At 34.1% G+C, this 25,014-nt stretch overlaps 1 protein-coding gene across 2 annotated transcripts in view; it reads right to left on the bottom strand.

The window, feature by feature from the left end:
* LOC126762296 (SOX domain-containing protein dichaete) overlaps positions 1–25,014 on the bottom strand; it is a 74,095-nt gene that overhangs the window by 10,287 nt on the left and 38,794 nt on the right. For both annotated transcript variants that reach the window (XM_050478969.1, XM_050478971.1), the window contains 2 exons: positions 2,772–2,838; positions 2,484–2,611 (listed from right to left, as the gene is read on the bottom strand). In XM_050478969.1, coding sequence (XP_050334926.1) covers positions 2,484–2,611; positions 2,772–2,838 — 195 coding nt within the window. The remainder of the gene's footprint in view (positions 1–2,483; positions 2,612–2,771; positions 2,839–25,014) is intronic.

Below are 25,014 nucleotides of genomic sequence, written 5' to 3'. Positions count from 1 at the left end.
TGTTTGGTTTATATAATATTATTAAGTCAAATTGACTTGGACAAGTATTTAGCGCACTTCAAAAGATCTATAAGGCAAAATATATGTATGTATATCATTAACAAGTGGCGTGAAATTATTTGATATTATATTTTCCCTGGTTAACCGTTATTTTTAATCACCGCTTCACAGCTGCGTGGCAAGCTCCCTATTAACCTTTGGCATCTGTCCAAAAGAATCGAGTTCCATACTTTCTCTACTCCTGTCCAAAGAACGTTGCAATTGTAAATTTTCTTTGTCCAATTTTTACTTTGACTTCATTCCAGAAGTTTTTGATCGAGTTTAAATCTATATCTTGCGCTGGCCAATAAACAAGTGGAACTTTTTGTTGCGCACACCAGTTTTTTATTACCTTTCCATCGTTATCGTGCATAAAGATACAATCTGCTGGCATAACATCATAGGTATAGGGCTCCATTGTATTTCTCACTATATTAAGATATGCAAATTTATCCATACCATTATCTTCTATCTTCAGTAGTGGTCCAAGTCCAAGGCAGGAAAATGACCCCAAACTTTTAAATTTCCTCCACCGTGCTTTACGGTCTTTTTGGTATATCTTGGATTGACTTCTTGGTTCTTCACTTGATATACTCTTGATGATGTTTTTGCATCAGGACCAATGTATTTCGGTTTCATACGTAAAATGTATCATTTTCCATAAAATTAAATCTTTTGATCTTTGACTATGAGTGATTGCCAAACGTACTTTGATATTCTTTTTCGACAGTATTGGTTTGTTTAAGCCCAATTCTGCATTGATTTCGACCATTATTGACTGGGAGGATCTGAACATTTTCATAAAATTGCGTAAAGACTTTTTCTCAGTTAATGGCAAAAGTTGATGCATTTCTTTCCTAATATAAACAATATATTTATGTAGCCATTTTGATTACGTTTACTTATTGTATATTATATACGTATTTATCTTGAAATATATTTAAGCTTTTCTTTTTTTTTTTTTTTGGAAAATATCTGCAGTGAATAATAAACAAATAATTAAACAAGTATTTGAAATTAGTTTGTTTTATTCTATAGTTATGAAAATGGCATACATACATAAGTACTCGTACATATGAATCCCGCGCGACCTATCACGTCACTTATACTGCAGGGTTAAGGTGAGTTAATACACACAAAATGTAGTAATGAAACCTATTGAGTCCAAGGCCTATAATATAAGTTTATAAGAAACCAATATGAATGTAATCCATTCACGTAATAGCCGAATTATGAGGTAGAGTATTTCCCGGGCCTTGAGCTTTGAAAATTCCGAGAGTATAAAATGTGCGGTTACACCCGCTAGCCTTTCCTTACTTGTTTTGTCTTCATCTTGTTTTTTGCAAATCGCCAAAATTTAAAATGTTCTGTTACTCCCGAACTTAGCTCGTTGTTAGATGCTATTTAATGGAAATATTCGAGCCTCTGGAGCCTTATTGCAACTTTAGTGGTTTTGAACTTAACCTTTGTATAGGAGTGTGTAATTATTATATTACACTAAAGTTAAATGCTCCTTCCTTGTAAAGGTTCGCCTCAAAATAACTTATTTCCAAACTTCGTACGGCAAATTGATTAATGCTAATTCAAAACCTCACAGTCTTAGCAGACGCTCCGGCCCAGTGCGTAATAAAATCGTGAACTAAGGAAATCCTGCACTGCAGTCGTTAGAAGGCAGAACAATTCCATATGGGGTGAAGAAGCATAAATAGTCAAAGTTTTTTATTGCTGATGCATCACCACGAAGGAGGAATACTCCTTTTACGTTCATACATAGTTAAACTTGATGACTTAACAAGTCCTAGCATATGTTTTTGTTGCATTAAAATTTATATCGTAACTACAATGTACGAGTACTTATGCATGCACGCATATAGTTATAAGGGTGGCTCACACAATAGTTCATCTTATTATATGTATATATGAATATATATATTATTTATAGATATGTAGATATACACATAGAATGCTATGTGGTACAAGTCATCGGTACATTAGTGGGATACGCGATTCTTGACATTGTTCTCTTTCGTGCATGTCATTTAGAAATTTGTCTTCTGGCAAATAATGTACTTCCGACACACTACTCCTAAGCAGGGCGGTTCTTCATGGGTGTATTACTTTATGTAATATATACATATGTATATATACATATATACAAATCAATGTTATGCAGACTTTATACATATGCAAATCCATATTTGTTTAAAGGAAAATTTGATTTAGTTTACAGCACTTACATATCTTTGCATATTAATGAATAGAGAAAACTACTCAATAGTGCCTGTGCAATTATCCTGTATGCATGTTTTATTTTAAAAATGAAACATCTCTGCATTTTAATTACCATACACATTAATGGCTGTAATCTTACGTACAACTTTACTCTTTTTAGTGTCTACGTACTCTGTTATGTGAATTCAACATTATGCGACATGTTTACTCACCTGCACGTAACGCCTCCACGGGCACTGATGGATATGGCATCGGATAAGGGTAACCATCTCGGCGCAATGCTTTCGGTTTTCTTCTGGGACGATATTTGTAGTCGGGATGTTCTTTCATGTGCATAGCACTGGAATTGATGGGATAAATAAATTTTAGACATTTTCCGTAATAACTTGAATATTTTGGGAATTAGTGCATCTGATAAGTATGTGCATACATTTTCAATTAAGATAATTGCCCAGCCAATTTTAGAGCGTGGTGTAATGTTCTTGGGTCCATTAACTTACCGTAGTCGCTTTGCTTCATCGATAAATGGGCGTTTTTCATCTTCGGTTAGAAGTTTCCATTCGGCACCTATAATGCAAATTGAAAATCGGGTTACAGTAAAATATTAAGCAAGATGTAAAAAATGTTATGGAGAAAATGTCAGGTTCAAAGTTAACCGGCTTCATTTGTATAAACTTTGGCAAAAAGTCATTTGCTAACTTTTGTATTATTGAAAGAAGATTTAGTGACAATCATTGTTAAGAGTAAAAAATAAAATATTAGCCAAAAATTTAAACGAAATCTTTGGTACAAAATAAAATGTATTTTAAAAGTTTATTCTTCTTTTCGGAAAATCTTAAAGTAGAAGCCGCTTCGTGGACATCTAAGGACATATCTATCGGTATACATATCTTGAAGTTATGCAAGTAGCGCAACAACAACGAAACATTTCGCCGCCTAATTACCGAAAAAGAAATAATATAATATACAAGACTATGGACACGCAACGGTTTGATATACCTCAGCAGACGAGCCAAAGAACAACCAAGGAACGAGTGTATTCTATTGAATAAATGAATCAATGGCTGAATACACGAATATTAAACTGTGAAGGCAAATCAGTTAAAAGTGCCACTGTGTTGTAAAAAATGACTGCTCAGAATTTTACTCACTAAAGGTAAACAAACAAACAACAACAACAATTGATAATGAGTATGAAAATACTAAAGGGGTTCAGACTAAAGTGAAAAAGAGTCATAAGGATATGCGGTGCGCACAAAAACAATTGCATAAGTGAATAGGATATACCAGAACCGGTGACAGTGCGGGTATCCGCCCGGTAGCATTTCAGTTTCCAGTACCAGTTTCATACACCGAGTTGTTATGGAGTATGGAAAACCATTTTCAAAATAGAAACAAAACCGCAAAGAAAGTAGGAACTCCGACATGATAGAACTTAAGAATATGTATATGCATTTTACAGCCAGCGTGTATGTGTGTGCACATATATACATACATATACCGTACGTTACGACAATATTCAGAACCTGCTCTGTCGAGTGGGCGTTGAATTGAAAGATTTGCAAGGATGACGGAGACTGGGGGACTGAGTGGGCTTGAGACGCATGCCTGTGTATGTATGTATGTATATCAAGCGTTTTCAAGCTTTGTAGTGCGGAAATGAACGGCAAAATTTGTAAATAAATTTACAAACGCTCGACAGGATACAAAATATATATAGATATGTAGATCAGAAGCGCACATTAAGACACTTGAATTTGCGGGTAGGTATGTAGAATTAAATACATATATGTAAGCGTTTGAATTTGTGTGCTTACAGGTTGAATATGAAAACCGACACATATTATCTCTAACCCTACTTGCCTAAATATGATTGTATTCAGGATATATGTATGTATGTATGTATTATCAATATATACATGGGAGTATGTATATATCTTTACATTAGAAGGTACATATGCTTTTGAAAGCAGTATGTTGCTGAAGTACGAAGTTGTCCAAAAGAACGACAAGTACACTGTCAGTCGAGAACAATGACACCCAAAGTACTAGATGCATGCTTACAAGTAGAAATGAGAGTATTTATGTAAAATAGTAGTGTAAGCTAGATGGCTATGGGAGCAGGTATTGTACTTGAATGTGTTATAATGTTACTTGTTGTATTTCAACGAGGCATTATAACGGAAAACGACATATGTATAACATACAAGTGCCTACTAAAGGAAATGAAAGCAAATTGAAATTGGAGAAGAGTTGAGTCTAAACTCCTATATGCTAATGACTTTAAAGGTACACATACATACATACATATGTACTTATCTGGGTTGCTTAATGTGGCTTATCATGTCAGTTACGAAATCTGAAAAATGAGTAACATGCTAATTGTTTATTGCAAGTGCTTATACTTATATGATGAGACAAGTGCTCAGCGAAAACCCCTTTTTAAACTGTCAGAAACTCTATTTGCTAGATATGATAAATGTAAATAAAGTTAATTACTAAGTGAGTATAGGTATTTCACTTGATTACATTTAATCCGAATTAGTTTTAAGGAATCGGAAATGGAAAAAAATCGAGAGAAGATGGACTGGAATAAGGGTTCCACTTGTAGGTTATTTACCAAGGAAACAAAAAGTTGGTTCCATTAAAATGATACTTTACCTCATTGAGCTCGCTAAATAAAGATTGCAACTCTCGAGGATGTCAAACATTCATAGCAATTCGAATGGTATTTTCTTTCTTTCATAGAAATTCTAATAGTATTTTCTTTTTTTTTGTTTATGCGGCCACAAATTAATATATTTTTCTGTCAATCAAATCCAAACAAAATAAATAAGATTTTTTTAATGGATCGATGTTTTGGCATAGATGCGCGTTCTTGCCTTGTAAATAATAATTCAAGAATACCTATCTTTTCAGGAAGATTGACGAATAGAGGTCGAATCATAAATAGAAATATCTAATATGTATGTACATAAGTATATAAAATTCTCGTGTCACGGTGTACGTTATTGAACTCCTCTGAAACCGCTCGACCGATTTTCGTGAATCTTAGCGTGCATATCGGCTAGGGTGGAGAATCGGACAACATCTATTTTTCATCCTCCTAAATGTTAAGGAAAATTGGAAAATTACCAAAAAGTAACATTTTTCCATACAAATTTTTTTTTCAATTTTTGTTTGTTTTGTTTTTCAATATTTTTATTTGTCAAATATTTGAATCATTCAATTTCGGTCGCATGCTTTTTTTATTCCGGCTATATACATACATATATATAAGAAAGTTGTGTTAGTTACACCATTTATAACTCAAGAACGGCTGAATCGATTTAACTGAAAATTGGTGGGAAGGTAGCTTAGAACCAGGGTAAGGACATAGGATACATTTTATATCTTTTTGTCAAAATTTAATTCAACTCATAAATACAAAGATTATATTTCAAATCATCCTCCTTTCCTTGAATATATGCGTACAATTTTAAACAGATTCTTCCTCAAAACTAATACAATTGCTAAGTATTTGGGATAGTAGAAAAGAACTGCAACCAAATACGCAGTGAAATAGATTATAACTGGCTCAGTAATTCAGCCGATTTTTTCATCTTTCCACGCCTGAAAACCGGTTCACCATGTGCAGTCCACTAGAATGACTGTCGGTTGAACTCTAGTGAGAAATGATGGAGCTATCTTTCTATTGTCACACACCGACGCAAAAATTCGGTTTTATTTCAAACACTTCTCATTATGAACTTGCGAGGCAACCACTTTGTACAGAGCTTTCTCCTTTTTAGAGCATCATTGTCCTCGGTTCCCCAAAAAGCAATGCTTTATTATTACACGAAATGCTTATGATCCATTTTTTTGTAAACTAACACAAGTTGCTTCAGAGAAATGCTATATCTTATTAACGAATAGTTATAATGCAACTAATAGAAATCGTATAGATGGTAGTAGTAGTATTATCTATGTATCAGCCACAGCGTGGACGGGTCCTCTAGTTACATTATAAAATTATTGAAAATTCTGTCCCAACGACTTTGAGCCTCAGTGACTTTTATAATTCACAAAACTCAAATAATAGCTGCGAAATATCGCGAAAAGAAGTTAAGTGCAAATATTTATTCATATACATATTTAATCCACCAAAAGTGAAAAGTTATACATTATTTCCACTGAGCCACAAATGTCATAAAACATCAAAGTCGTTTTCATCTTATTTTCAAGTTTTTAAAATTTATTTCTTGCGCACTTGTACATATGTATGTACAAACATTTATAAAGAAATACTACTGTGATCAAATTGAAAGGTGAATTTTGTCCATTTCATCTCCTTCAAAGTACTTCCCTCTCACATTAAACCACATATGCCAACGAATTGTCCAGTCATAATAGCACTTGGAAAAATCCTCCGTCGTGATGGCCATCAGAGCCTTCTGCGATTTAGCTTTTACTATGTCTTCAATTGAGTCAAAACGGCGTCCTCGGAGTGGTCATGTGAATTTGCTGAATAGCCAGAAGTTACACAAAGGTTAATCAGGCGAATGCGGTGGTTGCATCACGATATTAGTTAAAACGTGGCGAAATGATCACGAATAACCAATGCAATATGAGATGGTGCATTATCGCACCTTCCCCAACTTCACTTCTAAGTTCAGACATAGTAGAAATCGAAGAATTCACTTTTAGAGCCTCACAAAATGACGCGTATCTCAAATACTAGTGAATATTTTGACGTGAAATTTAGCATAGATGTCACTAACAGTACTACCAACTTACAGAAAAAAAACATCAAACGTCATAACAACATTGGTTGCAACACTGAACACGCGAAGAATGCATGCTGATCATCACTTTAGGGTACAGATGGTTGCAAAATTAGATGTTGAAGTGGAAAAACCTGGAACATGTAGTCGTCAGAGTCATCTAAACTATCACCCATCTCAAAGCTGTGAAGACTTTTGCAGGGTTTCTGCATGCAAGATTTAAAAACACGGTTTTCCGATACAGTTCTTGAAAGTTTCAATTTGAGTCAGCTCTTACCAAAATTTAACCTAAATTTGGAATGAAAGGATTTAACTGTACTATTAGAATGCCTAATTAGACGTTTGGGAAAATCTTGCGCGGAAACAAACTGCAAAAAACGAAGCTTTAAGCAGAAGTAGCGCTATTTCAATAACCATGGAAAATGAAAATGACTACGAGAACACAAGTGCTTTTTGTTTTAGAAAGCCTCAGCACTTTGCCAGCCATAAATGCTAGCGCTGAACGATCCTTTTCTTCTTTGCGCCGAATCAAGACTTGGCTCAGAAGAACGATGCTCCAGAAAAGATCCAGAAAAGAACGGCTTAGCACTCCTCAACATCAACTACGAAATTGCTGTGGAACCAGAATAATTAATAGAAAGGTTTAGTAAAATGAGCGAACTCCGTATTGATTTTATGCTGTAAATTAAATGTTGAAATATGTATAAAAAATAAAATTATAGTTTAAAGTTAAACATTTCTTAAATCAGTTACAAAATCATAAAGTACCCCCATCAAAATTCTACTCTGGATCCGCCCCTGTCTATATATAATTAATATCATCTCAACAAATTTTTTTCGTGATATTATATTTACATAGCCTGAATCAGGAGTGTTGTAGAATTCGATAGTTGTCTAAATCAGAATTGAAACTGCTAAAAAAATATATTAGGTGTCATAAATTCAAAAACAGAAACTTTATCAGTCTTGTTATCAGAAACAAAGCAAGAAGATAGTCGCTGGCAGATTATAAATGTAAGTTAAGAAGTTAATTTATTTCATTGTTACGAAATAGCGCCATCCTGCACCAGGTAAACATAAGAGAATTATGTATATTCAAATTCTATATTCTGTATATTCTCCCATGGTTAGATTTACAGTTATAGCACAAACCAGACAATACTTGGAAAAACGTCAGGCACCACACCTTGAATGGATGTCCGCATAAAGTATAGCGGACATGAGTAACATAACATAACATTAATTCTCTGAAAGTTAAAAAAGTCCCTATATCACACGTAAAAAAGTATTGGAACGTTTTCCCTTGATATTAGAAAAACTAAGAAAAATCGAGCAGTTAGTATTTGTTGGCTTACCATTTCGCTTCATAGTAGCAATCAGGCGGTTTGGCATAGAATGCACACATTTTTCTGTTTTTTCTCTACAATACCTTGCCAGTCTTCTAATAATACGATCTTTAATTCGGGTTTAGTGATAATGCGTCTCCTTCCTATCCTCCGACCGAGTTCATCCCACAGGAGCTTGATTGGGTTGAGCCACATATGTAAGTACGTACGGCGTGTGCTGTACGCTTAGGGTCTTTGCCGTGTTGAAACGGGTATGATGTACCCAAATTCAGTTTTGGAGCACTTGCTTGTTTATTAAGCCCTCAATAAAAACCAATTCTTCCCCACATCTATGGCAGTGAGATTTTTATGATCGCGGCATAAGATTGAATGATGAAACACACAGTTTTGTAGGAAATTTACTGCTCTATAAAAATGGTCTACTATGATATTTCGATTAAGGTAAGCGTTTACGAGATATTCATCGTCAAACATCAATGCATATTTGGGTGGATCAAAAAAATTTTTTTTTTTTCGTTTGGTACTCGGAAAAATAGGTTCCTAGACACCTCAAAGAAAGCCTCTCCAAAAATCTATTCATAATAATTTTTTTTCATTGAGTTATAAAATTCATAAGAAATAAAGAATTTTTCCAAAAATAGTCAAATTTCAACCGTTAATATCTTTTAAACGGTTGGGTTTACGAAAAAAATCATAAGAGACCATATTTTAGAGCATTCAATTTCCTACAAAACCTAATTAACAAGATATTTTTTCAAGTAGTTGGAAGCGAGATATAAATTTTTCTATCTGATAATAAGAAAAAATAGAAAACCGTTAGGCGGAGGACCTTCCCGTTACAATTAAAAACTCATATTTGGAGAGGCTTTCTTAGAGGTGTCTAGGAACCTATTTTTGCGAGTACCAATTGAAAAAAAAAAGAAAAATTTTTTGAATCACCCTAATGTACATACATTGATCGACAATTCGGAATTAGAAAAACGAAAATCAGTGTATGGGAGTTGGGGTATCATAGCCCCAATTTTATATCTATCTACTATTATCATGGTACATACTAAAATAATGTTCCTTGGGTTTCATTAAAGTACTTTAAATACAATTCCAAATCATATGAGTAAAATCAGCCGGATGTTCAAAAATCCTGATATTAGTTATATGGAGGAAAGTCAAGTTTTCGCCCAATTTTATTTATTTTAGGCGCACAGATACACTCTTATGAGTAAAGTACCCTTTATAATTTTCATTGAGATAACACAAATGTTGGCAGAGTAAAAAGTCATCCAGAAGCTCGAAACCCGTTATATTTGGTTTATGGGGACCCAGGGAAGTATTGACCCGATGCAATCCCTTTTCGATGAGTTGTAAGTATATCCTATACATGCCGATATTTTCGGTTAAAATTCAATAATAGATACTGGAGTCCACATTTCCGGCATTTGTGGCCTGGACCAGTTTTGTTTGGATTTGGGAAATTGTTGGTCATAAGGTCGCATACTTTATAAGTATAATTTGCGCAAATTTTTATACCGTTATACTATATAAATTAATTCTTGATTTGTACATTGGAAAGAGAAAGAATCAAATGGAATTTAAAATTGTGTTATATGGGAAGTAGACGTGGTTGTAGCCCGATTTCGCCCATTTTCGCACGGTGACGTGTGTTCAATTAACTGAACTATATATGAACAATTCAGAAAGAAATATATCTTATTTTAGAAGTTTATTAGCAAGATATTGACAAGATATCTAGAGAGGAAGCGTTGGAAGTAATTAGATGACTATAATCCCCCAGCAGTCGTTAGATTGTGTTGATAGAAATATTAGCAGTAAATAAAAGAAGAAGAATATTTTAAATGCAACTTTTGGGGACAAGCGGATGAGTTTCACATAGGAAAAGTGCTTATCGGAAGAAAAGTGCATACATCCAATTAGTAAATCCGGGCTAATTGCTGAGTCTCGGCAAATCATTTAGAACATTCTTATTTAATGTATTTTAGTATTGCTTCAAATAACATAATAACTAGCTACTTATATTCTTACGACACACACAATTCATCTCGGCTATTGTGTTGTAAGCATTGAAGTTACGAGTGCTATATTGATTCAGCTTATCCACACGAATAAGCCCACAAAACTAACAAAAGATGAAGCCACAAACGAAAGCAAAAATGTAAAAGTAGCTGTTTAACTTTTCTCTGACTCTGGCTGGTCATTTAAAGAAACTCCCGGACCGTGGAACAAAATTGTGAACTCGGTATTGGCACGAATTGTGGATATGTATGAAAAGTTGACGTGTAACTGTGAACGATCCAGTCACAATGGTGATATTGACATTGTGGTTAGAGTAAATGAATGCTACTGTTCAAATTTGTCTGCAAATGGAGGTATGTTCAAGCAGCATTCTTTGCCACTTGGCTGGACTAATGGTATACTAGTATATACATACATACATGTATGTATGTAAGTACTTGTGCAACTTTGCCAGCTCTGCTTAAGGTGTATCTAGTGCGTTAGGTGCATTTGCTATCTCACATTTGGACATGGTTATGTACATACATACATATATATATTCGGTGTAGCAGAACATTTGCTAGGATGTTGGTTGCTATGTTTGACGTATCCGTATTATTTGGTCGTTAAGCTGTGCTAAAACTAACTTTTTCGTTTATGTAAATATGTGTCTATTGCCATTGCTTCTAACTGTGTTTGAGTTTACACTTCTAGATACAGGTTGCAATAGTTGTCAAATATTGAGGCCGGTTTTTGTCCGATACACCGACCTCGTTTGCATAGGGAGCCGCCATGTATCCAAACATTATGTGTGGTAAGTGCATTGTATTGAAATTGGTGCATTGAGCTTCGTGTATCCATTCGATGTCTTCTATTTGTTTTTCACATCAATTATAAGGCCAGTTATGAGTTTGAGTGCCGATCAAGAAGCTCACTACCGTAATCCCCATTCAACTATATGGAATGTATGTAACGTACACATTCAGGTGCTTTGTAAAGGCTTTTGTTGTGCGCTTGTTTTTGGCAGTTTTGTTAACGTCTTGTTCTGTTGACAGGTCTACATATACATTATGATTGTTCTTTGTTGATAGTATTGTTATATATGTAAGTATAATCTTCTTCAAATACAGATATATACATATGTCGATATATGTATGTGTGCAAATAGTGTATATGAGTAAGTGTTTTCTCGGAATATGAAGGTGTCAAAACTGGAATTGCGCATTTTGCGACTTTGTCCTGCTTTCATTCTTCTCGCCCTTGTCGCCTTAAAGGGTCATTATGTTTCTTAGTGAAGTGTGCATATATATATATATATATGTATATGCATATGCATATGTATTACTTTATAAGAGAAGGGCAGCAATATGAGTGACTTCTGAATGGAGGAAATTGTATTTGTCTTGATATAAATTATCTTTTGTTGTTCCTTTCTAGCCCAGTACATTTGTTAATATGTATAAATGCATCTTGACATCCTCTTATAATCAGTTATGACTGTTACAATTGTAAGACCGATTTGTCTGGCCACGTCATATACATACATACATACACTACATTACCAACATAATTGGCGTTAGCCATTATTGCATGTGACAGCCACACAATCGTCATGTCACGTATATGGAATATATATATGTCTGTGTGCGGTAAAGTGGAAATTATTCTATTAGAAATGCGCAAATCAATTACTATATACTTGTGTTAGTTGGTACATAGCGTTTATGGTATATAGGTGCAATATACGTAATTATCGCCTAATTGATTGTATTGTTATTTAATAAGAACACTTTTACCACTTGTTGTTAAGGGCTAAACTGCATACGCATTTGAGGTATATTTTATCAGTGGACAAAAATATATTGGAATTTTTATTTCCGAAATGGAAAAAGAGCAATTGGCAAAAATGTTCTGGGTTGCTGTATTATTCGACGAGTACGGCATGTATTCCAGTAATTTCATCTAGGTTAGAAATAACCACATATGTACATATGTATGTATAATGAAATATTGAAAAATCGTTTTTTTTGCATTTTTATAGTTTAAATACTCTAAAAATTTTAAACATATTTTTCTCGATACAACTCGTTTCTCAGCTCTAGTCAAAAAATCTAATCAAGCCATTTATATAAATATTGACATCGGGTGCAAAACATCACATTTTTTTATTTTTATACCCTGAACAGGGTATATTATGTTTGTCACGAAGTTTGTAACACCCAAAAGGAAACGTCGGAGACCCTATAAAGTTCATATATAAAGGATCAGTAAGTTGAGCTGAGTCGATTTAGCCATGTCCGTCTGTCTGTCTCTCCGTCTGTCCCTCTTGGTGTACATATGTATATGTATATACGAACTAGTCCTATCGTTTTGAAATTTTGCTAACGTCATTTTCTCTTCAAGAAGCTACTATACAAACTGATCGATCCGAATTAAGTTCTTGCATGGAAAACTTTCACATTTGACAAGATATATTCACGAAATTTAGTATAGATAATTTTCTAAGACTACAATGTAATCTCCGAAGGAATTGTTCAGATCGGCTTACTATAGCATATAGCTTCCATACAAACTGAACACTTAGCTTCCAACAGAAATGCACCTGTGAAGGGTATTTAGCTTCGTAAAACCGAAGTTAACGTTTATTCTTGTTACTATTAAAAAAAACGACTAGTAATCTGCACAATTTTAAAAGAGCATGGAAATTAAGTTTCGCTTAAGGAGTTATATATAGTTAGAAGGCCGAAAAGGAGCGAATTTTGCAGAATTTTTTTCAAAGAATACTTTTAAATTTATTGATTATGGTATCTTTCAACTGTATCGTAACACTTAGTATTAGTAAAAATATTTATTTGGAAAGGAACTGCTGCTGATCTCCGGGAGCTTTTCTCAAAAAATACATTTTGCGAAGACCACTATATTTCTGAACTGGATCCTCAGAAATTAAAAAGTAATTTTAAAACTAGTAATAAATCGAAGAAATAAACAAAATTAAATTTTTTGCCAAAAAAACAGTTTCCCCAAAAAAAATCGAATTTTGACCAAAATTTCGGTCTTAAATTGTTTAAAAAAAATATTTATCAGTGAGAAAAAATCAATAAATAAATAAAATAAATAAAATTTCAGCTTAATAGGTTGAGCAATTTTCGAGTAATGTTGGTCACCGACTTTGAAAACGCCGTTTTGGGAAAAACGCGTATAAAGTCCGGCCTTGCACTTCCAAGTACTCTGAAACACCTTTTCAAAATTGCGTGTAACTTCGAAAACCGATACGATATGAAATTTTTTGTGTGTTTTCTTAAACATATGCAGGTTAAGGGGGTATTCTACTCTAGAATTTTGAAAAATTCGATTTTTTTCATATATTTAAAGTTTAGACCCTTAAGAACATATTCTCCAAAGGATTTTTAAAAATTAAAGTTATTTTAAGAGCTACAGTTACTTTAGTGACGCAGTATCTAGCCCGGTTCGGCCGTATCGAATTTTTTAAACGCGCTTTTCTCGAAACTACTTTTTTCCACACGGTACCGGCATTATCTCAAGTTCTATAAAACTGATTTACTTGAAATTTTGTGTGAACCTTCTTTATATAATCCTTTATCGTTCCTACCAGCATCGTGTCAATTTTTTTTTTTAATATTTTTTTGTAAAATTTTTTTTTCTGTATTCTTAAGATATCAATAAAAACAACATAAAAAAATGGATGGTAAAAATATGAATTGCCTTTTTTACGACACTTTAAAAATTACCTGAAATTCATGCTTTTAGAGTAGAATACCCCCTTAAGAAAATAATATAGTAAAAAATCGTATTTTTGAAAATTCTAACTGTATATAACCCCTTAAGTGGTCAGTAGGATAATATTTTTTCAAAAATTTTGTTTTTGTTTTGCATTTTCTGTTCCCTTATACCCTTACAATTAATGTAGAAACCCACTTTACCATTGGAAGGTTTCGAAAAATGCCCAAAAATAATAATACCGCTCGACGTTCGGAGCGCTCGGAGTGCACATGATTCTAGTAGCGACGATATACATTCACGTACTTTTTAAGAATAAATTGGGTTTCTGTGTTTCAGAAGATCCAAAAATGAGAAATCGTGTCCGCCACTGGAAAAACGCATCTCATTCATCCAGCCATTTCTCCGACAGATGTCATCAAAAAATTCCGAAAAATTTGTTTATACTCCAGGATATATGTATGTACCTCATGATATGTGAAAAAGGTCCCATTGTAGAATAAAAATGAAAATAAATAAATATGAAAAAAAAATGTCAAAAAACAGGCCAGATTACCCTACTGACCGCTTAAAAAATGTTTCCAAAATATGAGATTAATTATCTTTAATAATGCGATTGCGATCTTTAAATTTTTCTTCTATATAAACTTCGACTTTAGTAGTAAGCTACTTCTACTGGCTACTGTTGCCAATCGTAAATAAAAAACATACAAAAAATAGAAAACAGCAAGGCAGTGTTGAATAATAATAACCGCATACCTCGCTCATTTAAATTCAAACAAATTGAAACAAACATTTTACTTAACTTTTGTTTCAATTTCAATAGAATTAAATAAAAAAATAAAAATTTTCAGACAGTAATTAATGACAGTTGCCATTGCTTTACCATAAATGAGCAATGTGTCGTGGCTTGGGGCGTGAGAGGGACTAAACTGGTGCATAACGAGAAGTAAAGGGCTCCGAAGCACACTTCATATTTTTTTGTAAATTTTATTTGTTCTATGGTCTTCGTCTCGGGGGACAAACGCGTGGCTTCCGGAGCAAAAAGGGAAATTCGCGCCGCCATTTTTTGTTGAGTATGCGTCGGCCTTTGTCAGCCACTCTTCGTTTTTCGTTTCCGCCATTGTTGTTATTGTATCTGCCTTTGTAGCTGCTTTTTAAAATTTAATAATGAGCTGACGGCTGACGGCTGGCGGCTGCTACTTTAATACTTGTGAAAAGAAAATTAACAAATGAAAATAAAATAAATGCAAAAAACCAAACAAAATGTGGAAGCAAATTGCAAACATGGCAACTGCAACACACAGCAACGCCAATACAACAAAAACTAAAAAAGCCGATTCAGAAAACTTTTCAAGTGCAAAAGTTTAACATTTCACTTTTGCAATATATTTTTGTGTTTTGTTGCTCTTTGTGGTTTATTATGAAATGTGGCAACATTTGATTGTTTCGGTACTTTAGTTTTGAAAAATGTCTGTTTTGAATGCCGTTTGTAAGCCACCACTTCCACTTTTATACGAGTCGCGCACGCTAGTGTTGCACTGCGTTTTTGGCTTTTTGTGTTTTTGTTCGTCGTTTTTGTTGTCACATAATGCTCGAGTGTTTTGTCATTTTCATTCATTTCTGATACTGTTGTTACGATTAATAAGCTACCATTCAAGGCGGTTGGCTTTGTTGCAAAACAGATTTTACAAAAACTGATAGCGTCAGTCAGACGAGCCGGTGCACAAAGTCTAGAATTGAAAGGAAACCGGCTGTCACATTGACAATAAGGAAAATCACGTTGGCAGCACTATTCAATACATTTTATACATATGTATATACGCAACTACATACATATACACATCTATGTATATATATTATATAATATACACGCATGTAAATATTTCGTATATATATGTACATACATATATGGCACCACAACTAATAATACTTACATTAATTTCTGAGCGAGCTTCATAAGAATAATATTATTATTTTATCGCGTTTAGTGACGTTCGTAAAAAATAATCGATCTCCGATATATATGTAGTTGTAATGGTGAAAAAGAATTAAGCTGTCAATTATTTAGAGCGTTGTGAATATTAAGTCCGAAACTCATATTAACATTAAAACAAGTCATTAGGGCGTATTTAAGAACAGGTTTTGTTAATAGATTGGCCATAAATATTATGTTTTTGAGGACTGACTTTAAGAGAGGAATAATATAAACAACATGTGCATATTTTTTTAAATCAAAAGTTGTATGCAGAATTATGAAATATAAAAGCTTTAAGACTACATAATGCAGAGGCAGGCACGTCCTCATTTTAAACAAGAGAAGTAAGAGATAGGCAATACAGAGGTAGCCCGAAAGAGTTCATAAAATCGATTTTCCGTATGATAAAAATATTTCTCCTCTTTTATACAACTTTTGGAACCTACAAAATTTATACAAGGTGCGTTCCAAAGTCAACAGGACTTTAAAAAAGAAATAACAGAACAAATGGTTTTTTCGGCAAAATCAATTTATTTTATTGAAAATAGTCTCCTTCTGCTTCAATACAGCTTTTTGCTCGGTCCAAAAGCATGTCAACGAGTGTTTTAGCTGGTTGGCCGGTATGGCCGCCAGTATGTCGGTGCAAGCCTTTTGAATGGCGTCTACGTCGTATAACGCTTTCCTTTCATGGGCAAATGCATTTTTCCGAAAAGGAAGAAGTCGCACGGTGCCATATCAGGTGAATACGGGGCGTGGTTAATGGTTAAAATGTGATTTTTGGTCAAATAATCGGTCACAAGCGTCGATCGAATGTTGGATTCTGAGCAATTTTTGGTCGTCAGTCAATTTGTGCGGAACAAACTGTGCACACACCTTTCGTAAGCCCAAATGTTCGGTCAAAATGCGATAAATCGATGTTTTGGAGATGTTCAATTCCATTTCCATGAATTTCGATGATGATTTCGGCTGATTTTTGATGAATTCACGCACAGTTTCGATGGAATTTCCGGAGATCACGAATTTTGATTGGCCCACATGTTGATCATAATTTATGTCCTCACGACCACTTTGAAAAGGTTTAAACCACTCGTACGGGGTAGGCAATCATCACCATAAACTTGTTTCATGAATTGAAACGTTTCGGTACATGTTTTACCAAATTTGAAACAAAATTTAAAGTTGGCTCTTTGTTCGAAGCTCATTTTCGCACCGATAACACAAACATACTGACACTTAAAACGCAATAACTTCACTTCCAATCTATGAAATGTCATGAAATTCTTACTGGACAGTCGATAAAGATAGCAGATAGATACCAGTCGACATATAGATGGCGCCACCAGGGGCACGACCTGCGACAGCAGGGAAGTTCAACTGTGTTTCTTAATTTTCCGATGACAATATTTGAAATGTACAATGATTGAAAGCTACAATAAAGCTAACATATTTTACTAACAGAAATATAAAAGAGCTCTGATATACAGGGTTTGTCCGGAAAGTAATAGGACTGATTTCTTCCGCCGCTACTCTTCTGCGGAGCGTGTGCACACAGACTGGATTCAGTATAGGGCGTTCCTAGCTAACGAACGAGCGGCTGGTCAGTTATCTCCGAGCACCTAGAGAGTCAGAACAAGCATTTTCGCGGGACGTGTTTCTGCAAACGTGTTGGTGCAAATCGAAAATGCAGCGTTCGTTTCAACAGAAGTAAATCTGCTACAGGGACGTTTGATATGATCAATCAGGCTTACCCAGATGTTGATTTAGCAAAAAGTGGTGTGTATCGGTGGCACCAGGCTTTTTTAGAGGGCCGACTTCGACCAAGACCGACGATATGACTCGTGTGTGCAAAGTTTTGAACTCAGACCTTCGACTAAGTATTCGTTTAATTTCCGAGATGTTAAATTTATCAAAATCTGTGGTTCATGACATTGTGACGGAGCACTTGAATATTGGAAGTTGCACCACGGCAACGCCCCGGCTAACACTGCCTTTATTGTGAACAGCTACCTAATCAGATTTTTACAGAATTTTCAGTTTGGTCAAAATATTTAAATTTCGTTGAAATGAAAGGTTTTGGTACGGCAACAACGATATTTACATCAGCGGTTTTATAGTCGCCGCCGTCTTCAAGCTGGTCAAGACGCTCTTTGCAGGCAAGGAAATGTCGCTGTCGCTGTTCCTTAGTCGCGTTTTTGTGAACCTACAAAAAGATCTACTGGCCATTATTTTATGTTAGTTTCTGCAAATGAATAACGCTGCTGTAAGGGTCATGGTTAGCTAAATGAGCGAGCTATCCATTTTAACACGGATCAAGTCAAAGCAGATGGGATACATAATCTTATTACATACATGCAAAGAAGCATGTCCTTAATATACATTTATAAAAATTTTAATTTTTCTTAATATTAACAAATAACAGCATAAGTCTAAATTGGCCTTTATGCATTATGCCACAAAATTGATATGATTTTTATTATTGGGTTTCCAACAATATGAGAAGAGAATAAAGTTGTGTTATATATTATTTCCTGAAGACGGACTACTAAGGACTACTTATGTAACATAATGGAATCGACTTAATCAATGAGATGTTGTATGGCAAATGAGCCGCGTCAGTTGAAAAGGCATTGCATAAACAAAGATGTATGTGAGATTATGCGTATGTAGGCAAAATACAAGTACAAAACAATGCGAGAGCTTGGATCATTATTTTCAACTTCGTCCTGTTTGAATCACCAGAGACTTCCGAAGCAAAGGCATGGGGCAACTCATTGAACAATTGATATGTTTGCAATTGGAATTGTATTTTCATTGAATACGCATTGAAATTGTTTATGCCTCTTTTATTCCATGCATGTACATAGTGTGGAGGTGTGTATCATCCCCCACTTAAGGCCTTGCTGTATATATTAACCCATCAATTGTTCCGTTTAGAGAAGTGGGTTTGGGTGGGATTTGGCCTATACATGTTCGAGGTGTTTTCTGGGGTTTGAATAGGCGGGGATATTGCGCTGTGTCGCGCCTGTCAGTCGCCTGCTGTGCAATTGACAGGTGTTTTTCCTTTTACTTCTGTGCATTTCTTTATATCAAATTCTTTTCATTTACGTCAATTCACGTTGCCTTGTTTATTTTGACGGTTGAATGGATCGTTAGCTATTGTTCTATATTCTAATCGCTTTCTACGTACGAGCAGGCTTTAGCTCGTTATTGCAAGTGATTTTGTAAGTCACCTACACGAACTTATATACATATACAGTTGAAATTCCCTAATTCGAATCACCATAATCCACAAAAAAGTACGATTTAGAGAGACCTCGAGTTATAGAAGTTGTCATTAAAATTTTTCAAAAAGCTGAAAATATAGATTTATACACGGTTTTATTTATTCACTTCGCATAAAGATTTTCGTACACTCGTATGTACAATAAAACATGTTTTCTGTAATTTTTGCTGAACATACATATATTTTTTGCTTCTTTTTTTCATTAGAAAAGATTCTAATCTATTTTTGCTTTGTGATGATTCAGTTGTTTTATATTCGTATATAAACTGGAATTTAAAATTATAAAAGAATGCGTTACATCTTTTTGGATGAAGGTGGAATAGTTTCTTCTTCAGAATCCTCATTATTTTTCATGGCGCTAGAAGTCATATTCGTTGGGTTATAAATCCGGCTGAACATATCACATTGTCCACCTCAATATAATCTGTAATAGTAACATACAAGTATGAAGGCATAAATATGCTCGGCGACAGTTTTTTACAAAGTGGAATTTCCGCGAAACATGCGACTTAAAGAATCTCGTGCCAATTTATACGTTGTATTTATAGAAAGAAATTTGTATGGAATTTGACTTCTATTGCCAATTCAAGAGTTCGAGTTAAGGAATTTCAACTGTATATGTACTAGAAGATAAAGGCCTCGCCTTGCGGTGGCTAAGATGTACATACATAATTAAATTATATTACACTGGTCTACAGTGCTTTTGTTGTCCAAAATCGTTTGGATATATTTGTGCTCACAATTTATGATACCATCAATAATTTTGTAAGATTTGCTCTCGTATAACTTATATTTATATAAAGTGCCTTGTATAAAGTTTACCTTTTACAATTTTCCAGTTAACAATATTTTTAAGCGCCAGAAGTAATATTCCATCATGAGACAGTCCCATCAACCTTGATAACTTTCTTCCATATTTTTTAGTTCTTGCTTAAACTGCTTTACTTGTTTCTCAGTATAATATCCTAAATTATGAAGAAATGTATCCAGATGATTATGGAGATTGTCTGACTTGATACTCATATTTGTTTTTAGAATCCGAAAGTTTGTTAGCAATTTTGGACAATTTCTTCATGGTGATTTATACTTACTTTGGAAATTTTCAACTATCATGATGAAACTTTTCTAAGCTTCACTTTCCGGAAGTGTCACAGCTTTGATGTAATTAATATCTTACGTGAATCGTATTTGAAAAACAAATATTGTAGCATTCAACTTTTTCATACGTATTTCTACAAAATAAAAAACTTTCGGAAATTTTGAATAAATTGATCAGAAAACGGGGATAGTTGGATTGATAAATTTGGATATTTTTGAAACGAAAATTGTTGGTGAAATTTTAGTTTTGAAATTCCTATGTTAACGTATGAGAACCTAAAAAAAAATAGCGACCGCGCGCAAACTTAACATTTTTTTTTAACACTAGCTATAATTGAAAAAAAAAATTCAAAACTTGTTTTTATCATATAACATATATAAACATTTATTCATCGACTGTCTTTTGCCGCTGCAAATAACCAACGCCACCAAAGTTCAGGCATGTTCGTCGGCGTTTAAATCTTGTAGTATTGTTCAATGTGTGCAATGCTTCGGATATGTTTTGATCTTAGATCTTTTTTTTTTGTTTTGAAATTTTTCAAAACGTGGGCGTGACCCCGCCACGAATAAATTTAATGTATATATCTTCCAAACGAAGAAATACATTTATACAGGATAAATATTTTTAACTCCTCTAACGATAGTGTGAAAATAAGCGAAATCGGATTATAATACTGCTCTTTCCCCAATGGTTCGAAAGGGTTTTAAAGGAACCGGTGTCAAATTTGGACAATGGGTGTTGCACCGCCCTCACTTAGGTGAAAATCCGTATGTCGGGACCTACTCGACCGATATCAACCAAATCGGTACATAACATTCCTTTGGCATTACAGAGCAAAGATGGGGGAAATCGGACTACATCCATGGCTACTTACCATATAACACAATTTGACTCTTTCACATTCCAGTATACAAAGTAAGCACCAATTTGCATGAATGATGAATATGAAGTCAAGCCTTTAGGAACCGAATTTTCTGGACAACGGTGTCAATAGTTGACTCTTTATCAAAAGTATCGGTAATTGTATGAGATATATAGTTGCAATTTGGAGAGCATACTTTCCTGATAATAGTATGTCTGAATGTTAACAATTGGTTGAATGGGGTCAATACTTCTTTTAGGCTCCATATATCGCCAATTATATTGTAATCCATTCACGATTTCGTCGAACAATAAAGTTAAACCCTTTCGCTACATTTTCCAATATTGCCAACACCTGAAGATATTAAGCCGGCTGGGATTCTTGTAAGTGACAAGAGTATAAAATGTTCGATTACACCCGAACTTAGCCCTTCCTTACTGGTTTGTTTCTGAATTGTTTTGACCATTACTGAAATATAAACTCTTCCTTCAAGTTGGTTCAATAGTTTAGTTTAGTTTATACATTATTTCCATCATAAGTGACACTCCGCGAAGAAACGGACTTTGAGATGCAAGTACCAAATTATATGTATAGTTCCCTCCCCAAAATTATTCTCTGGATCCGCCCCTGCATATATGTATGTATCAGCAACTATATTTTATTCGTTTATGAAAGTAAGTAAATTTGTCCGTACGCAAAAACTCACTCGCATAGGTATTTGTTCCCAATACTTTTAAAGATTTTTGGTATACAAGAGTGCAGATATCCCAACCTCAATTCTCTACAACTACTATCATTCGCAACCCTTGACTTGGCATATTGCTTACAAAAGCATTGAATGACAGCTTTGATATTTCCATTGCTGCTTTTGCAATTCAATCTGACGACACTAGTCGTACTCGGACGCAGCCTTCTAATAGCTTTTATGTGTTCGTTACACACTTTTTAATTCGCTAAAAGTTTTTACCTACAAAGTACGCTTTAGTACGGAATATTGAAATTACAAAGTGTACATTAAGGAATATTTTTTTATATATCGCACATTATATATAAAAGAGTCACAACTCGAAAAAAGATAAAATTTCAGGAGCAGCAAAAAACCGTTATTGTAAAAATAATTGAATTTTCACAGTGTAATCGTCGTCCATAATGTGGAGTATCTTCTTCAAAGAGGTCTTACTCAAATATAATTTATCGAATAACAATGGGATCATCACAATTAATTCATCAAATGTAGAACCTCTCAAATAATACAGATGACTCACTCCCAGATAAAGATATAACTTTGCAGATTACACCAGAAAATTTACGAGTTATTTCACTAATAGCGATACAACTACAAATAGTACTTTTTACTAAAGTTATTCTATTTTGAAAATTTTTGAGTGTTGATCTTTTGTATTTAGTGTGTTATATATTTTCCAAGTTGATTTTTGTTGGTAAACGTCCTCTGAAGTCTTAGTTTTTGTCCTAAAACAAGATTTAATATAACTCAAGAGCATATTTTCAATCTAAATCTTGTCTAAATGAACCCAAATTAAAATACACAATATCTTAGGATCAGTTGAATCAATCAAAAATTCAAACATTTTGTCCAAACGTTTACTTAAATTTTGACTACAATATAGTGATCAAGAGATATCTAATGAACCTAAGTAAAGTTTGCGAATTTCATAAAATACTGATCCACAACGCAGTGTTTACATAAGTATGATGGGCTGAATTTCAATGAAAAACTCGCTTTTACCGTGATTACCTGTAATATTTTCAAAACGAAATAATCTCACATTTTCATAAAGTACATACATATGTACATATGTTCAAACATGTTTATTTGTTGCTCCCTCTCTTTCATTTTTCGCATCTAAACCAGCTTTACTTATTTTACAATTTTGACAATGGCCTCCAACAATAAATGCAAACAAACAAATGCACTCTGCAACTGACAGAAAATATTAGGCCACTGTCAATTGACATAATGGTTTTACCCAAAATCACGGAAAAAGTTGGTGTGTGAATACAAAGTATGAAAATATATGTAAGTACATGCGTGCGAAAGTAAATTCTTAAAAAAGTATGTGGTCTACTCGAATAGTCACAAGAAAATTGGCTACTAAAAGTAAACTTCTAAAAATCGGTAGATTTATTCAAGTATGTGGATGATATTAAAAAAAATGTTGTTGATGTACCGAAATACATTCATACGCAAATCGGAGTAGTTGTAATCGACTATATGTTCGAGCATATGCGCCTAAAAGTATGCCACGACAACTTCTCACAGCAGAAATATTAAACGCATTGAAATATTTTTCGTTCGCTCCTTGTCTGCCGCAGACGACGTTTCAGTGTGCTGCCTTTGTTATTTTTTCATTTCTTTTCAATTTTGTAAATATCAATTCTCTCACTAACCTGCTATTCTGGCTGCATACGAGCGCTCCCCTCACATGTTTCGGAGGCAAGCACTCACGTGCTCTAGTTGTCTCTTTCTATTGTCGACTTACACTGGGTGCCAACATAATAGAGCAACGACTGTTTCGACTGCGCTCTCTAACAATGGGCGCGATTCCCATTCTTTCGATTGTACTTTGTCATTGTTTGTCCTTTCCCTGTTTTCACTTTACGGAAATGAAATAACGAACTCGAAATTGAATTGAGCAAGTAGAGTGAAGTGGGTGAAGTGAAAGGCAGAACACACGTCAACTATGCAATGTGTTTGTGGGTTGGGCAGGAGAGCTGAAAACTCATACAAATAGTAGTCGAGCGGTTTGTATATTTTAAATTGAAGTTGTTACATTTCAAACGGATGTTTGTTAGGCATTTTTGGGGAATCAGGTTCATCAATTCTTTCAAAATATCATAATTGAAATATTCTTTTGTGTTGCACTGATTAGGAAATTAAATATTGTGGCTTCCAAAAGCGGAAATATCGGTTGGTGTGAAATTTATATCCGACCATACATATTGAAAATGTAGATATGTATGTAAATGATTTTAATCATATCTACTATACATATGTATATATGTATGTTCTGCTTTTAAATTATTAATGTTTGTTTTTTTGCTTTGTTCTGGTATTCTTATTGTATTCCAGACTCACAAGTAAGTAATGGGTTAATGAGCAAGTGTTCTCAAAAAGGCGTTTCCTTTTGCTCAACTTCGCAACAATTCATTCGTAATTAATTTGCATTGTTTTCCAGTTTTCTGTTGCAAAGTTTTTCAGACAAGTCTCTAATGGATCCGTGTTCATTTTCATCTGTCGAGCCGTGCATGCTTTTTAATGCTCAAATGAGTGGAAAGTACTTTGGAGCAATTGCCGTATTTCAATGATTTCGAGTTAACGGTTACAAAAAAAAGTGGAATATGGGAATTGAAATAAAGGTATATTTATTACACTCTCTTTTACTAAAATTACTAAAATACTTTATTTAGAGCTTTCGATAATGTGCATATATGTATTTACAATATTTGTTCCTATAGGTAGGTATATATAAGTTCTAATAAGAAAGCGCTAAGCGAATTTGATAATAATTTTCGTAGCAATTATAATAAAAATAATACGTCAAGTTTTCGAACCACAAATAGCTGTTTAGAGTGTACGAGAAAATATTTTTATTTTCTGCTACTCTACTCTCTTGAGGCTCAGTTTGTATACAACTACTTAAAA

This window comes from Bactrocera neohumeralis, chromosome 6 (genome assembly GCF_024586455.1).
Source record: "Bactrocera neohumeralis isolate Rockhampton chromosome 6, APGP_CSIRO_Bneo_wtdbg2-racon-allhic-juicebox.fasta_v2, whole genome shotgun sequence".
NCBI classification, from domain to species: domain Eukaryota; kingdom Metazoa; phylum Arthropoda; class Insecta; order Diptera; family Tephritidae; genus Bactrocera; species Bactrocera neohumeralis.
The sequence above is the reverse complement of the archived record's forward strand: the minus strand, read 5'-3'. Positions and strand labels throughout refer to the sequence as shown.